A 17688-nucleotide genomic window follows, 5' to 3' on the forward strand; every position below is an offset into this window, starting at 1 on the left:
CGTAACAAACATGACAGTGTCATGATCACTTATACTTAAGCAACCACTAATTTTAGTTCTGTGATCAATTCCTCTTTCATCAAGATGAGGTCTAATATAGAATCCCCTTAGTGTTGGATACAATACTTTTTGAGTTGGGAAATTACCACCTCTAATATTTAGAAATTCTGAGGATGTTTTGGTACTGGGAGCATAAGACCTCCAGCATGTGTCACTCAGACTGAATTCCCCCACGATTACATAACTTTTCCCCCCCACATGTTATGGATAGGTGCTTCAGAAGCTAGTCATCCTTGTTCCTAGTGGGATTTGGTGATCTGTGGCAGACACCAAATAGCATCCCATTTTGGTCTTTATCTGTTAGGTCACAGATCCATAAACATTTAAGATCTTTTTTTCCGAATTGCCAACAACTCAAACGAGTAAAGCCATTTTTGACAGTGCCATTTCCTCTCCCATTTTGCCCACTCTATCCTTCCTAAACAGGTTATAGTCATTGATTTTACCATTTCAATCATGTGACTCATCCCCCCAGGTTTCAGTAATACCAACTAGATCGAATTTATGTGCATAAATGAGCAATTCCAATTCCTCTTGTTTGTTACCCAGGTTCCTAGCATTGGCTTATAGGCAAATACAGTATTTCTCTTCAAGTCTTTCTGTGTTTTATTTATTTTGTACTCAACATCATGTTTTTGTGTGAAAGGAGTGACTGTATGGTCCCCTTTTTCACCTTCCCCCCCCTTTTTTTTATTAGTTTGATGGCCTTCTGACTACTCTAGCCAGCCTGCCTCTGAGAACTGGGATGGAGGCCAGAAGCCATCCAAACTGTACAAACTCGCCGCTCTCCACAGAAAGTGGAACAATGTTCAGTGAAATCAGAGCCTTCTACCTTACACCATTTACCTAGCCAGCGGTTTACTTCCTGCATCTTCCACTTTGCATCTTCCTTCACTCTCAGGACAGGAAAGATTACTTGGACTTTCTTCTTCTGCAGCACCCTTCTGAGTTCTTGAAGTCATCTATAATCTGTGAGATATCCCACAATGCAATGACATTAGTGCTGATGTACACCATCGACATCAGCCTATTCAATCTGAGAGGGACATTTCATATCTTGGCTCTGAGATGACAGAATACCATCCTGTTGGCCACCTGAGCCTTGCAGAACGCTCTTTCCATTCTTCTTAGCATATAATCCTCAACGAGGATTGTCTCTCTTCCTTGGACTACTGAAGATCTCTTTGTGGGCAAGTTTGATTTTCTTAAAAGTTGGGTTGAGCAGCCAACCAGATATACACCTCTCCATTCCATTCGACAAGATATCTGGTATCTTCTGTAGTTTCTATGCTGATGACATGGTATTGATTGGAAATTTCTAGCTTTATAATTGCCCTATGAAGGTATGGGGCTTACAAGATAAGATCACTACTTCTCTACTTTTGAAGGTCCACAAGCCAAGACAGTCAACAAATAGACTACCTTTCAAGTTATTAAGTGAAAAAGAACAGCAGCAGCAACTCAAAAGTTACAGTCTGCAAATTAGGATCCAAATGAACTATATTCTTAATTGGAGGTTTAGTTGTAGAAGCGGTAGTAAGCAAAGCAGAAAGTAGACTGACAGTTTTGACAAGTAGGCATAACCTTCCAGATTTTCTTCCAGTGATTTAAGATCCACTTCTAGAGTCAAATAAGATTATTAAATCATCTGTAGAAAGCAGACCACATTTGTTATAAATCTCTCTGTTAACCATAAGAGATTAGTCTGGTTTTCCCCGTCTTCTTTCAAGGTCTGGTGGCACTTGCATCCTACTGCTGATGCAGGCTCAACTATTAATCCAAACGGGGTTGCGTATCTGGAAGTAGACACTCACCTCTTTTACTGTTTCATCACATTAATCTTGTGCATCCCTTCAACTTTGCTCATGAGCAATTCCCTCTCTAGCCTCTGATTAATTGTGGCATCATGCATCTGACCCTAGCAACTGAACAAGAAGAACCTCAGCACATCCAAACTCTGTGCTCCAGCCTTTTCAGGATCAGAGTGAAGTGGGTAATACTGACCCTGCAATTTTTATCAGTAACTGAGGCCTACATTGCAGGTATCTCCATGCTTTTCTTAGTTTTTAACCCACTACTGCTACAAAAAATGAAAAACAAACAGTAACTGGTAGAAGCAGCTCCTGCCATAATGGTCTTCTTGCAAGACAGAGCAACTGGCTCGGAGTCAGCAGGAGGAGGAAGCAGTCCAGATAATGACAAAAGTCAACGATGCTTCTAAATACTAAGGAATACTAAAGAATATTTTACTGCCACAGCTGACATTTAATTTCACTGTTAGAGACATTAAACTACAATTGCATGGCTTATCTGTATGGCACAAAGCTAATTCCTAAATGAATAAGAAACTCCCCAGAGCACAGGTTCACTGTAAGTAAAAACTTGTTACATAAAATAAGTATTCAGCCTCCTGATGCAAGATGTTCTATGTAAGTATTTGCATTTCAAACTCATATCCTTCCTTGATAATTATGTGTTGCAGGAATTAAAACAAATGTATACTGATATATGTTGACAAAGGCTTCGGTGAGGAGTGAACAATGAAAGAGCTGCAGCTTTATTCTGTAAACTACTGAACATGTTTCTGCTTTAGCATTTGTGATAAAATTTATTTTTCCATTTACCTTTTTCTTGAAGTGCATAGAGAAACTTATTTTGATTGTCTATTAAGAACTTGCCATAGTCACCAAGATTATGTAAAATGAAAAGCATCTAAGAACACAGATTTTAACCACAAAGCAAAACAAAAACAAAATCAGGCACACCAACTCTCTACATCAGATTTTTTTAAAAAGTTAAAAACCCCAAATAGAGCTGTCCTCTCTCTTTCCCTGCAATTGTAATGGCCCTCTACACCAGGTGGGAAAACTACGGCCTCCAGATGTTTTAATCTGGCCCTTGAGCTCCCACCAGGGAGTGGAGTCTGGGGCTTGTCTCACTCCAGTGCTCCAGCTGGGGAGCGGGGTCGGGGGCTTGCCCCACTCCATGCGGGTCCCAGAAGCAGCAGCATGTCCCCGCTCTGGCTCCTACATGTAGGGGTGGCCAGGGGGTTCCACATGCTGCCCTGTCCACAGGGCCACCCCTGCAGCTCCCATTGGTTGGGAACTGCAGCCAATGGGAGCTGCGGGGGCGGCACCTGTGGATAGGGCAGCGTGCAGAGCCGCCTGGCCGCGCCTCCGCATAGGAGCTGTTTCTGGGAGCTGTTTGAGGTAAACGCCATCTGGAGCCTGCCCCCCGACTCCCTCCTGCGCCTGAACCCCCTGCCCCAGCCCTGATCCCCCTCCTGCCCTCCAAACCCCTTGGGTCCCAGCCCAGAGCACCCTCCTGCACCCCCAATCCCTCATTTCCAGCCTCACCCTTTAGCCCACACCCCCAGCCGGAGCCCTCTCGCCCTCCCATACCCCAACCCCCAATTTCGTGAACATTCATGGCCCATCATACAATTTCCATACCCAGACGTGACCCTCGGGCCAAAAAGTTTGCCCACCCCTGCTCTACACTTTAGGATTCCTCCAGAAATTAGATTAACTAGTACAATTTATTGCAACTTTCACTTCCAGTACAAGTTGAATTTTTAACTAAATCATTTTCCAGCTTCTAAAATCGTAAACAGAGTGTGAAAGTTTAATCCCATCCTCAACGTTTCTGTCATCTACTGGCTGTTTCATGGCAACTTCCATACCTTGGCCAGACACAGATGGTCACCCAACCTATACATAAACCAACCACCTAGCAGACCCTCTGCGAAATGGAGTGAACCAACAACAAACAACATTGGTCCTCCGTGCTCTAAATTGGCTACCAATCCTATCCTAGTTATTCTTCAAAGTTTGGATCTCCAAATACTGAATTGCGATGCACCATTAAAATACTACAGGAAAGGTTTAAGGTATAGAATTCACTGGCCCAAAAATCAGGCTGAGTCCAACTCTTGCCCTGCAATTTGAAAACTGCAGGGCTGCTCCTTTGGAAGGCATTCCCTTAACCACCAAGCTGGAGAACGGCCACATTAGGACACTTCTAGAAGTGAGCACTTGAATTTAACTACTAAAAGTGGCTTTTAAATATGGGAAAGAGGAGGAAAACTGGCTTCTCCTGAACAGGTAAGTTTGTGTAAGGTTCCCCCGGCTATTACGGTAACAGGTTCTTCCGGTGCATGTATAATACCAATCTGAGTCAGGACAATTCTGGGAGAAATACTTACCCAACTCTCTGCTGTCTCACTAAGAGACCACTGTGATTGTGTGCCCCACAAACCGTAGCTATTTGGGAGGTTCTTTTTGGCTTGTTTTATTACATTAAAAGCAAAGGGTATTTCTATTATGTTCACATGAACAGATGCATGGGTTAAGTGGTAATGGATCACAAGTTTTGTAACTGAATTATGCACAGCTGAAAATAGATGTTTATTTTGATCAGATTGTAAAAGCCAGGACTTCAGCTGTGCAGCTATAATTAGATTAACAAAATGTTAACTAAAAAGAATAAAATCACCTCTCTCCTTGTAATTTTGCCTCAGTAATGAAGCTAGCACAATGATCGTCATCATGAACATGAACAGTGCATGTCCCCTTGTTTAGCTGTAGTTTACAGTTACAGAAGTAAACTATTGGGCACTACCTAAGCCGCTTCAGGTTTAATACAAAAAAAAAAAAAAAAAGAAAAGAAAAAACCATCTTTGTTTCACACTTATGATATTATTAATTTAGATCCTGGTGACCCTACAGAAAGTCAACTAAAATTTTCCACAGTATTATGAAACGGCATCTCTTAAACTAAAGGGCAACAGTTGGCACATGCCAACAGATTTGATGACCTTCACATGTATCTAATTAGCATACCCTCTACACACAACCAGTTGCTAATATGAAACTTTTGTCACGTTTAATACATTCAGTCTTTGCTATCAGTTTTAGTGTACTAAATGGGGCGATCTTGCCAAATTTTCCAGTCCAAGAAAACACAAATTAAACTGAAATATCCAAGATTTCTATTGCCAACTACATGTTATTTTATCTTTACTAATGAGTAACAACAGCGACCTCTAGTGTCTGCCTAGTTTAACTATTGGTACCAATGCCAAATTAGAATTGTCATTATTATTGAAAACATTTTTAAAGCACATTAAACTGTGCTTTACATAGATAAGACATGTTTCTTGCGCTGATCAGCATGTTGTTTACTGGCAACAGAGATTAGCACAAAATTACAGGGACAGATTTTATAAGCTCAGTGCAATTAACAACTACAAAAAAAATATCTAGAGTCAGAAGGAAGACTATCTACTGTCAACACACACTACTTTAACACCTGAACCTCAGCACTTTAGACTTTACAGCTAAGTGTTTCCATTTAGATAGTTTCACAAAATCTCAGAGACAGGACCAAGTTCAGTGGGAGTCTGATCAGGGTCTTAACCAGCTAATATTCTGCACAACTTTACCAAAAAGCTATGTGGGGATATACCCCAGTTCTTGTTTCCTGTTCAAATGTAGTGGCTTTAATTTTTACACAGCAGAACCTCACTGTGAAACTCATCAGGAAATGATGAACTCTGCAAATCAATACGTAAAACTCAGCACATGCATCAAAAAAGCATTTTTCATTTTGAAAACTGTAGTTTGGTTTTTATTACTGATCTATTTCATGGTGTACTAGCAAATGTTTTGTTGTATATTTGTTTAAAAAAGGATGGCTGCAGTATGAGGCCTCATGGACAGCACAGTTACTAATATTTGTAAAGAAGCTAGCAGAGACCACCCTTTTTCTGAAATGTGTAGATTTGTGAAATACTCCTGAAATACTTCTTAAATTTCTCATCTATTTTGTCACGTCTCTGTTGAATTAACCGCCCCAAAAAAGTCTGCAATAAAGAGTTCCTTGTAAAACAAACAGTTTATGACCTACTATGCATAAAATCATTTCTGCTGAGAATAGTTTCAAGTATCTATCTCTGCAATTAAAAAACTCCTTAAAGGTTGAAACTGAGCCAAATCCAGTTTGCTTCAGCAAATGAGATCTAAACATTTTTCTAGCCTCTATTGATGTTTATACCTTAACTAGACTCCAGTATCAAAATCAACATTTAAACGTTCCTATATGCCCCAACATAAATTCAGTGCCTAAAATTTGTCGTCTTTTTTTTAATTGTGTATTACCTATAGAACCCAAGCAGTTCATGAACAACTTTGCCAGTATGGGTTAATCTTAATCCATTCCAGGGTTTCATTTAAAAAAAATATTTTAAAACATTACCTGGGGTTACAGTTAGCTGAAAGTAATGGAGCTTGTTTGGATCTGGAAAATTCACTTTACATGTACCTGCAAAGGAAAAAAAACTGCATCAAACAATGAATGAAAATCTCCTCTTTCAATCTTCTGGGGTACAAATGTAAAACCTTGTCAAGTACTCTGCCTTCATTCAGTGAGTAATGCTTTCATTCTGGTGAGCTCATTTGCTAGAATTTCTTTCAATCCCCTTCATTCCCCTCCCTAAATAGCTTGGGGTCAATGAAATTCATGTCATCAAATCACCCACATGCTGGTGTTATGATCTGCAGTTATGAAGAAGGAAAGATGTACCAGTAAAGGAAAATAGGCCATGTTCTTTTAAAATGCGAATTAGGTCCAATTATAGCATGCAAACAAACTGTTGCCACAGACAGATACTAATCAACATTTAGAAATGGGACATACAGAACCATTAGGGTTTCCCCCAAAGTTCTACAAGTGGCAGCTCAGCTACAAACTTTTCTGTCCCAAGCAATTCCTTAACTGAAGGGTCAAATGTAGTCTCCTTAAAGGAACGTCAAATGTGACTTGCCATACAGAAACGGACCGGTGGTCTATCCAAGTACAGTAATGAGCCTCTGGCAGTGCTATGCAGCTGATGCTTCAAAATAAATTAAAAAATCCAAAGCAGATCTGGCAAGTTACACAAATATAAACCTTTGGATGGATAACTTTTCCTCCCAGCCCCAGATCATGAACAGATTAATGCCCTGAAGCACAATGACAAATAATAACTTGTAATTTTCACAATCTAGTTTGAGCAACTGCAAATATTCCTCTTCACTTAAAACAGCACTTGAAGGGAAATAATCTAATCACTTGTGGACAGTAAAAAGATTTTCTAGGTAAATGGGGAAGAGATTAATGAGATAAATTGATACAGATTTATATAAACGTTTGGTAGCCCTTAAGGTTAAGCGCAATTCTGGGATTCTCTAAACACCAGACCAGGCCATATGATGGCGGTCACCCCTGAAACATAGCAATATTCTGTTTTTTCCCCACGATAGAAAGTTTCACATTTTAAACGCAAGTCCTAAATCCCTCAGAGGTATGCTTCCTAAGTCACTTCCTTCCCAAATCGAACAGAGAGAGACTGCTAATTCACTGTGCAAACCTTTAAATTTTAATTTAATTTTATACTGTCTAAAAACCTCCCCTTGCCACACCATTTGTATCCACAAACAAAAGCAGCCTCCAAGACTGTAGTGTACTGTGAATCACTCAGGAGCGGACTGGCATAAGATACTGTTACAGCAAGGAGAGTCCTAGCATGACAAACCAGGTCTTTTGTGGCATTGAAGGTTAGTAGTTAATATTTCTGAACGTCAGGGTTTCCATCTGGGACAATAACTTCTATTACAGCCTATGGTACAATATCATGCTGTTCTGCATTCCACATCAAGTTAACTAAAAATACCATTCACACCCACAAAGCGTAATAACAGCTGAGCTGTACTGAACAGACTATGCCTCCATGACCCAGCCTTGGTGCCAGCTGGCAGTGATTTTACAGGGATCCCTTTGGTGAATTATTATGCAGATATCCGACCCAAGGGTGGCATGTGAGATCTTTACCGAGAGCCAGTAGCCAACTGGTCATCATAATTGTGAAATGTAGGTATGGATAACATTTAAGGAGTTATGTACCTATACTGAAAATTATGCTCCCAAGGTCTTGGGGTTAAGGCAGGTCACCAGAAATCTGACCGTTAGTGTATTTTATATTTTATGCCTTTCACTGTACGTCTATTTGGATACTGAGACAGATGCAAATTGAGTGATTGCAAAATCTACAAGAGCAGAAATCTACAGAAAGAAAAACAGAAAGGGGGTGTCCTGCTTATGAAAAAGGATTGGTCTGGTGTATCATGGAGCACAAAGATGCACACTGAATCCTTCCCTTAGGAGGCCAGCTGACAGAGAGCATGTCTATGAATGAAGGGCCACAGCCAACCTGGCTACAAAGCTCTGCAAAGTATTTTTGGTGAGCAATACTTTCAGACATGAGAGTATCTTATTAATAAGTCTAAGCTCTAGAATGCACATTATGATTTTATTTTATATGTAGCCATTCGTTTCCAATACTTCTACTTGCTACTAATTGAATCTCCATACTTTGTTAAATAAAACTTAATTTGTTTATAGTGAAATCATATTTAAGTGCTGTAAGTTAAGTGGAGTGGTGATTTGAGATGGAACTGATATGCTAGGGAGTACAGTTTCTTGGGAAGCAGTGAACTGGTGAATACTGTAAGTGTCTACTAGAGTAGGGGCTGGACATCCAAGGAGATGCTTGGAGGGCTCGAGGTCTGGAGTGACATCAGGGCCTGTGATGCCTAGAAAGGAGTGCTTGTGTTGCCCATGGCTGGAGAGCTGGGAAGCTGATCCATTGCAGGCACATACAAGGCTTCCTCAGGCTAAGGGAAGCACATTTAAATAGCAAGGTGCTTAACAACTCTGGGTTCCCCGGGAAGCATCACAGCCTCCTAAAATGTGTTATTTCAACTGTCTTAGAGAGCAAATCTGTCTCTGTACCTTGGTCCCACCATGGTGGCACAATGAACTGTCACAAAACCATTATGCCTGCCACAGTAACAATTTCAAAGCCATAACAAGTTACCAGACCGATAAGTTCTCCCTCTGAAAACAGTTACCTAAATCATTTTCTCTATGTGATTTTTAAAAAATAATGTAAAGGTCAGTGAGTTCAAATTTCAATTACATAGTTTCTTGAACTCTTTTGGACTTAAAAACAGTATTTTCGGGAGACCAAACAAGCTGAAATCCTGTTTTGCCTGCATGTACCTTTTAATGTAAAAAGTTAATTTAATTTGTTAAACAACATTTCAACATCTAAGACATCATATAGCCTGGCAGGGACTACTTGAATCTGGTGACCACAGAATATCATTTCAGAGTAACTGCAGCCATTTAAATCTTCAAATTCACTTATAAAGCTACACAGTCAGTACCTACAAAGCTAACTCAGCAATACAAGGGCAGCGTGCAAAGATGCAGTGTTTTAATCCCAATGTCTTCTAAGACAGAAGGTACAGACAGCATTTAACCTGTCACTTTAACAGGCCAGATCTCCTTTATTACCATCCAAGTACAAACTTTACCAAGAGTATTTGGTATTTTTGTCTATAGTCTATTCAAGATGTTATATCATAACCACAGTATCTGAGCACCACTAAGAACTATAAAAAGCAACAAAGAGTCCTGTGGCTCCTTATAGACTAACAAATGTATTGGAGCATAAGCTTTCATGGGTGAATACCCACTTCGCCAGACACACGTGACACATGCAACATGCGTCTGACGAAGTGGGTATTCACCCATGAAAGCTTATGCTCCAATACATTTGTTAGTCTATAAGGTACCACAGGACTATGTTGTTTTTTTTTACAGATCCAGACTAACACGGTTACCCCTCTGATACTTGACACTAAGAGCTAGTTATTGTGCTTATGTTCTTGAGACAATACAGGTACAGACAGTTTTAACAGTAGCAGGAAGAGGTGTAGAGTAAGAAAAAAGGAGGGAAACAGGATTTCTCGGGGAATTTGATAATGGGATACAGTCTCTCTCTTCTAGGTCCCAGACCAACAATGATCAAAAGTCAATGGCATCCGAAGGCTGTTTGGTGGCCTATGTGGAATGAACGATGGATACGAGCCTGCAGCATAATGGCACCTTTGTTTGCAAACTACACAGACAGACTAAATAATAAATGGACATGGAAACTAAATTATCCTCTCACCCACAGAGGGAGTTTTTGCGGGTCAGGATGGAGATACATTTGCAAGATGCTATTTGAAAAATCTGCACTGCTGCTGCCCTGGCCATACCTATTACGTGGATTTCACCCTCCAGGCTAGTAATCTACACTTTTTTAAAGTGAGAAATTAAATAGCACTAAGCTCTCTGGAAACGTAGGTACAGTGCTGATGCAAGAGCAATTCTTTAGCACAAAACCACAACTATTCATAGATTTTAAGGCCAGAAAGGACCACTGTGATCATCTAGTCTGACTTCCTGAATAACAAAGGCCACAGACCTTCCCCCAAAATAATTTCTACTACATATCTTTTAGAAAAACATCCAATCTTGATTTTAAAATGGTCAGTGATGGAGAATCCACTACAACTCCTGGTAAATTGTTCTAATTGTTAATTACTCTCATAGTTTACAACGTATACCTTATTTCCACTCCGAATTTGTTAGCTTCAACTTCCCTCCAATGGATCATATTATACCTCACTCTACTAGATTGAAGAGTCCTTTATTAAATATTTGTTCCCCATAAATGTACTTATAGACTGTAATCAAGTCACCCCTTAGCCTTTGCTTTGTTAAGCTAAACAGGTTGAGCTCCTTGATCTATCACTATAAGGCATGTTTTCAAATCATTTTTGTGGTTCTCCTGTGAACCCTATGCAATTTATCAGCATTCTCTCCGAAAGGGACACAATACTCCATCAGCAGTCGCACCATGCCCGATACCAGGGTAAAATAACCTCACTACTCCTACTTGAGATTCCTGTTTATGCCTCCCAGAATCACATGAGTTCTTTTGGCCACAGCCTCACATTTCAAGCTCATGTTCAGCTCATTATCCAACACCCCCCTCCAAATCTTTTTCAGATGCATAATCAAGACAGGTTTTAAAAAACAACAACAAGAATTGCATAACATTGCATAAATAATATTAAATCAAAGTCAGTTATAATGGACTACCTCAAATTTCTAATTAACATTTCCTCACTGCATATTTTAAAACCCCACACACACACATTTAGATATTTTAGTTTGGCTGTGCAATTTATTTTGTGCTAAACAAATCTATCTAACATCCACCCATGCATACAAAGATGCATTAGACATCAGATATTTCCCCCTCCCTATTATGTCTGTAACTCTGGGTAAAGCCAATATATCTGACTCCAGATTGGAATATCAGATGACACTTTGTGATATAAATAGCCATTTTATAGGTATTTATTTGAAACCTAATTATGTTTAAGTTGAATAAACACAGTAGTATATAGTAATATTTCTTCTACATACACCATGCACAAAAACACACCTAGGTTCCTTCATAAAAATTAAGCAGACAGCCAAATGTGTATTATGCAAAGATATCACCATGTCTGCACTAACCTAGCTTTTGACTTCAAGAAATAAGGCATTCAATAAGCTGAAATAGCAGCAAAGCACAGCAAAGAATATAAATATTTTATTTACAGGCATGTACATGAAGTTCATTATTAATCAACTTATGAAGTGTCTCCATGCAAAAAATGTATTAAATATTTTTATTAATAAAGTTGAACATACTCTTGCGCAATAAAAAACTTCTATACTTAGGTAAAACTGAACAAAACAGTGCAAATGTGAGATATTGAAATATCAGCATTAATTTACCTTCTCTTTTTCAAGTATCTTCCCCTCTTGCATGTTCTCACCTTCCCTAGTGACCAGCACCAACTTTTACCCCTCCTCCTTTCTCCCACCCAGCCATCAGAAGGCAATTCTTTTTAGTAGTAGTTTCTTACACTGTGAGAAGACTGAATTTGAGGGTAAGGAGTTGCTCCAGATTCAGAAACGTTACAAAAGAGAAAGTAACAAGTCAGGGACCTAAGCAGCACCACTCAGATGCTTTGTCTACATGAAAGACATTTTTTAAAAGCTTTCGTCGTACAGAAAAATGTCACACTAGCTTTGTCTACATTACAGTTTATCTGCCGATATAACTGGAAACAGAGTTCAGTGCTCTGCTTTTGACTATGGTTTCTGAAATGGTGTTGAACACTGTTTTCCTTGTAAGCACAGACAAGGACAATAGTGCCCAGCAATGGTTCAGTGTACCCACTGCCAGAGCCCATTCTACGCAATAAATAGAAGGCTTTAGAAACTTGCCTCATCCTGTACTAAAACAGCTTTTTGTTTCACTCCAAGACACAAGCCCTTCCCTCTTATGATAACACAGAATAATAGAGATACTCAAGGGGTCCAAATTATGACTGCTGTGAGAACAGCAACTTTGAATTTCCAAGATTCTATGCATTTAAAATCCCAACCAAAACTCAGCAAGAGTAGTTTTTCCACCTTTATTACATGGCTACCTGCTCTACAGGCACTAGTTTTCACAGTAGCACCTATCATTCCTTTCTCCTGTAAGAACACAAATGCTCACCTCTCAGGATTTTTAAGTAGTGTCCCTAATATTCTAATCTAGTGATTGTGTCAATCAGGTGACAGCAGCCTGAAAGTGAGGAAGAACTACAACTATTTAATCTGTTTTACAGAAACAGTTAACTGTTTACTCTCCTTTATCCTTTAATTCAGTATCTCTCTTATCTTGGAAATTATAGGGAGAGAAGGGAGGAGGTACCTGCAAGTATCCCCATTCAGATAACGGAAAACCTTTAATCCCTGGAATATTATTGGAGAAGGGAATTTTATTTCCCCAAATCTAGAGTAGTATAAATTAAAAACAGTTACTGCTGTTTCCAAGGGAGGCTAATAATTGCTGTGTGATAACTTAACCCCTAGAAGAGAGATATACATTGCCAACCCAGTGAATGCTTAAAAAGGATGTCACAGTGCTCAAAATTATCAATCAGAAAACAAGCAAGCAGTCTCCATGATCTTTATTCTTTTTCTTAAAATGCATAATATCGAACGCCATACTTACAAGGTAAATTAACTTCAAGTTCTGCAACCTCTGTTAAAAAAAAGAAAGATTACTGTTAATGCTGGTTTCATGTTGCATGTGAAAATAAAAAGGTCTGAATGGACAGATGTGCTCAAACTTTTAAACACAAACAATAGCAACATTTTTACTGCTTTAAAGACATCATTTACTGTATTCAAGACACATCTCCTCTTCAAATCCCTCCTTAAACCACACTTCTTCTGGAAATTCTTTTTATATGTTAATCACCGAGTTCAACTTCTCCTCATACCTCTTGGACAGATGCTTAGGAGAAGGGCTGTGAGATCAGCTCTTTTTAAGACAGGGTATGTCTGGGGAAGAATGTCTTTGGGAGCACAGAGCTCCACATTCAGGGTTCATAGGACCTACTAATGGGGGAGTTTTAAGTTATTACCAAAAAGTAAACATATCTTATTGTGTTTAAGCCTAACAGTTGAGGTAAAACATTACTGGCAGCAAAAAAAAAAATCTTTCACGTCATTCTATTGGCTTGCAGTTAAATGATAGTTTTTAGGCCATTTTTAAAGAGCTCTTAACCTACCAGATCAACATTGCTCTCAAACCTAAATTATCTCCTCGGTGTATTGCATCAGTATACAAAGCTCTGCACAAAAATGCATAGCTACAAAAACATATGCGCAGCAAACCTCACTGTCCACAAAATAAAAATACATGTCACATCAGTGATGGGAAAACCCCAAATATTCAGAGACTGGATAAACACCTTAAGTGTTAGATACTTATTTGACATTTTGAAGGCTTCCACATTAAGGCCCACCCTCCTCTGGATCCAGGAATGGCATCGTATATGCTACTAGCAGGTAAAATCATGGTTTTTACCGCCCCGGGAAAAAATAGTTACTCCAAGTTTAAGACATTTTCTATTTTAAAAACTCTGTTTTATTAAGGCACACCACATTACACTTAGTTTTAATTACATATTTAAATTGTGGTTACATAAGACAGTAGATTCATAGTTCAATTTAGGGTTGTACAAATAAAAACTAAAACTGCACTGGGCGTAACACATATATATACGGTAATTATAATACGGAATGTCAGTATACATTTTGGTTTGGTATTTTCCTCAAGGAAGTTATACCTCATGACTCAGTTCAGTTTTCAGTATTCTAAACAAAAGTTGAAAACATATGATTAATTGAAAATGACAATAATGCAGAGTTGTAGGCTTGACGCATTAAGCAATCAGAGGCATGCAGAATTGCAGAACACCAGTCCAGGTCCGTCTGACCATGCAGCATTCTGCAGCAGAAGACCGACTTTGATGTAGCGGATAGACCGAGCCTATTCCTGACTTTTGAACAGATGCATCCAAAGTTTGAAAAGATTTGTTCTGTGCTTGCTGAACTTGTTGGACACTGGTGCAATTATTTTTCCCAGTTTAACCTGGGTTTAAGCCTATACTTACTAGTGTCCACCCCAAACTATTTTTTCCCCAGGAAACGGCCAAGCCTGCCTAGATCCTCTCTAACTTGTATTCTTGGGGGAAGCCTAGTAGCCTGATACTGCATCAGGTGTGACTGAAACCAGCCAGTTAAACCTCCTCCCTCAACAACTTCCTATGTTTATCCCCTTGTCACATTCTAGAGTGTCATCACCACCTGTCCTGCAATCTTGGGTGCCTCACAATGCTTTGCTGTTGTACCTCCCAACCACGGCTGCTCCCATTTAGCCTAACAGTACGCAGGTTACACCCTGAGTGCCTATGTAGAGCTGCAGCTCTGGTCCAGCCACTGTGACCCCAGCAGCCTGTCAGCAACACACCAGTCATACTCTGGCTTCCACCAGCCTTGGTTACTTAACTTGCAGAGTGAACCCAACACACTCCTAGTCCCGAATTTTCCCAAAAAGGTGTGTCCTGCACTGTCCAGCCCTCTCCTCGGCTGTTCAGATATTAGAGGTCCATTGGACCTAATATGTCAATATTCAACAGTTTGCTGCTTTAACTGGAGTTAGCAAACAGTTCAGTTTAAGGATTACTGGATTACTTTAGACTAAAAGCAAAACACGTTTATTTAACTACAAAGAGAGAGGCTTTGACAGGTTTCAGAGTAGCAGCCGTGTTAGTCTGTATCCGCAAAAAGAACAGGAGTACTTGTGGCACCTTAGAGACTAACAATTTTATTAGAGCATAAGCTTTCGTGGGCTACAACCCACTTCTTCGGATGCATATAGAGTGAAACATAGAGGCTTTGAGTGAGTACAAGCATAAGGTATTAAACTCAGAAATGGTTACAAGAGAAATAAAGATAAAACTCTTTTTAGGATCTAAAATTTAACAAGTGGGACTTGGTTCGAGGTAAAATCCTTACCACATGTTCCAGCAATAGGGCTGACCAAATTCCCAGGTCAGGATCTCCCCCAGAGTCAAAGGACTGGTTCCTTTGTCGTCTTATGTGGGGGGGAGAGAGGAGAGATGCCTTGGGGTGTTTTTGCCCCTCACTTTTATAGTCCAGTCATCCTTTACAGTGGCTTCTTCTGAGGATTACCCCCAAAGAAAATTTTATTCAAACAGAAAAGGCGGCGACGGAGTCCAACAGTGAAGGCGCCCCCATGCTCTCTCTTTTCCCCTGTGTATGCTGAAATGCAGATTTGCCTTGCCTCCTGCCACTTCCCCCTCTTGCTTTCTCAAGGACCTTGTTTACTATTTAATTGTAAAATGAGGTCAACACACATTCCTTTATTTAAGATAGACTTGTTTAACAACTTTGCCTAGTCAGGGTTTGAACATGTGCTATCATTATCACACGGGGCATTCATAACTTTACATATAATGTTGCTACATACCATACATTTCACCATGATATTATTGACCAGCAAGTTATTAGTTTTCAAACAATACCTCACAAGGCACAGTTTGTACAAAGATTATTACAACAGTCTAGCGTGTGAATACAGGGATCCTTTCGGTCACACCCCCTTCCTAAGTTTCCCTCTTCCAGTTCCTTCTTCCTTTTGCACCTTCTCTTCGCTTTGTTTGTTGCGGCCCCTGTGCTCTTCCCTCACCCAACACAGATGTCCCTTGTCATCTCCATCAAACCATTTCCCCCCCAAAGCTGCTGCCATGTTGACTACTGCCTTGCCGGTGGAAGCCAGCAGTAGGAGGAATGAAGAACACCCCAGGAAGAGATAGACAGCCAATGACTGTATTTGGTGCAGCAATCTCTGTTGGTCAGATGGAAAAAAAGTACAGCAAGTTTTTCACCCTTCCATCCCACCTACTCTGTAAATGCCAAAGTCTCAGCACAGTTTCCTCGTTTTCAATTTTATTTATATTTAATGTACAGCTAAGAGATAAATTACTGTAAATTAATTTAAAAAATAATCTGCTTTAAGGCTAAATACTGAAGTGTTTGTCAAACTTATCAGGTGGGACATGTTACTATATGCAGTACACATCTGAAGTTGATGATTTAGTTAGGCTAAATGCCATACACTATCTCTGCATGTAACAAACGTCCTGTTCAACCCCCCATTTTATTAAATATCTCCCCCGCAGCCTCAGCTCGCCGTGCCACCAGCGCTCTGGGTGGTGCAGCTGCCAGACAGGCTGCTCTGAGTGGCATGGTAAGGGGACGGGGGGTTGGATAAGGGGCAGGGGTCCCGGGGGCCAGTCAGGGGACGATTGGATGGGGCGGAGGTTCTGGGGGGGGGCAGTCAGGGGACGGGGGGTTGGATAGGCATGGGAGTCCTGGGGGGGCGGGGGTTTGGATAGGGGTCGGAGCAGTCAGGGGACAGGGAGCAGGGGGGTTGGATGGGGGTGGGGTCCTGGGAGGGCGGTTAGGGGCAGGAGGGGGCAGTCAGGGGACAAGGAGCAGGGGAGGTTGGATGGGTCGGAGGTTCTGAGGGGGGGACTCGGGGTGGGAAGTGGGAGGGGGAAGATGGGGGCGGGGGCCAGGCTGTTTGAGGAGGCACAGCCTTCCCTACCCGGCCCTCCATACAATTTCAGAACCCTGATGTGGCCCTCAGGCCAAAAAGTTTGCCCATCTCTGCTGTATAGGGAAAGTGCATTTTGTTTTGTACATCTTTTGATCCTGCCTGAGTTCAAGATATGTATCTTGACATTTATGACAAAACAACTCCATTGTCCATATCCCAGTTCCAGTAACAGAACACAGACATTGACATTTCCATTTTCATTCTTCTTACTAAATACTGTGTCAACTCTATTATTCAAGGCAGATGGATGTTTTGCTCCCCCAAGCTGTATAATTAAATTGTGGGTTCATATTACAAATGAAGAGAACTTGTAAAGTCTGAAAAAGATTTTGTCCAATACTATCCATTTTTAATTAAAAGATGTATACTTTATTCCTTCCTCTTCCAAATGCTTACCTTAAAGAGAATGTTGTCAAATCACACACGTATTCTATATGCAATATAACAGTAGCCTATCGAATTATCAGAAAACTAGCAGCACTAAGTGAAATAAGCCATGCGGGCTAACAGTGCAAAGGAATGGAAGCCAGAAATTTCTCTCTCTCTAATCCAGGGAAAAAAACCAATATGCAACCTTGCACAAGTCACTTTACTTGTGCCACAGAGATGCACACATGAAAATTAGGTACAAATAAGGACTAAAATTAAAATTG

At 40.3% G+C, this 17688-nt stretch overlaps 1 protein-coding gene across 2 annotated transcripts in view; it reads right to left on the minus strand.

Moving 5' to 3' along the window:
* LOC113406991 (NEDD8-conjugating enzyme UBE2F) overlaps positions 1-17688 on the minus strand; it is a 135075-nt gene that overhangs the window by 97767 nt on the left and 19620 nt on the right. For both annotated transcript variants that reach the window (XM_029912064.1, XM_026654011.2), the window contains exons 3-4: positions 13055-13084; positions 6316-6381 (exon numbers count right to left, since the gene is read on the minus strand). In XM_029912064.1, coding sequence (XP_029767924.1) covers positions 6316-6381; positions 13055-13084 — 96 coding nt within the window. The remainder of the gene's footprint in view (positions 1-6315; positions 6382-13054; positions 13085-17688) is intronic.

Source organism: Terrapene carolina, unplaced genomic scaffold (genome assembly GCF_002925995.2).
Source record: "Terrapene carolina triunguis isolate 2854851 unplaced genomic scaffold, T_m_triunguis-2.0 Scaffold175, whole genome shotgun sequence".
Lineage (NCBI taxonomy): Eukaryota > Metazoa > Chordata > Testudines > Emydidae > Terrapene > Terrapene triunguis.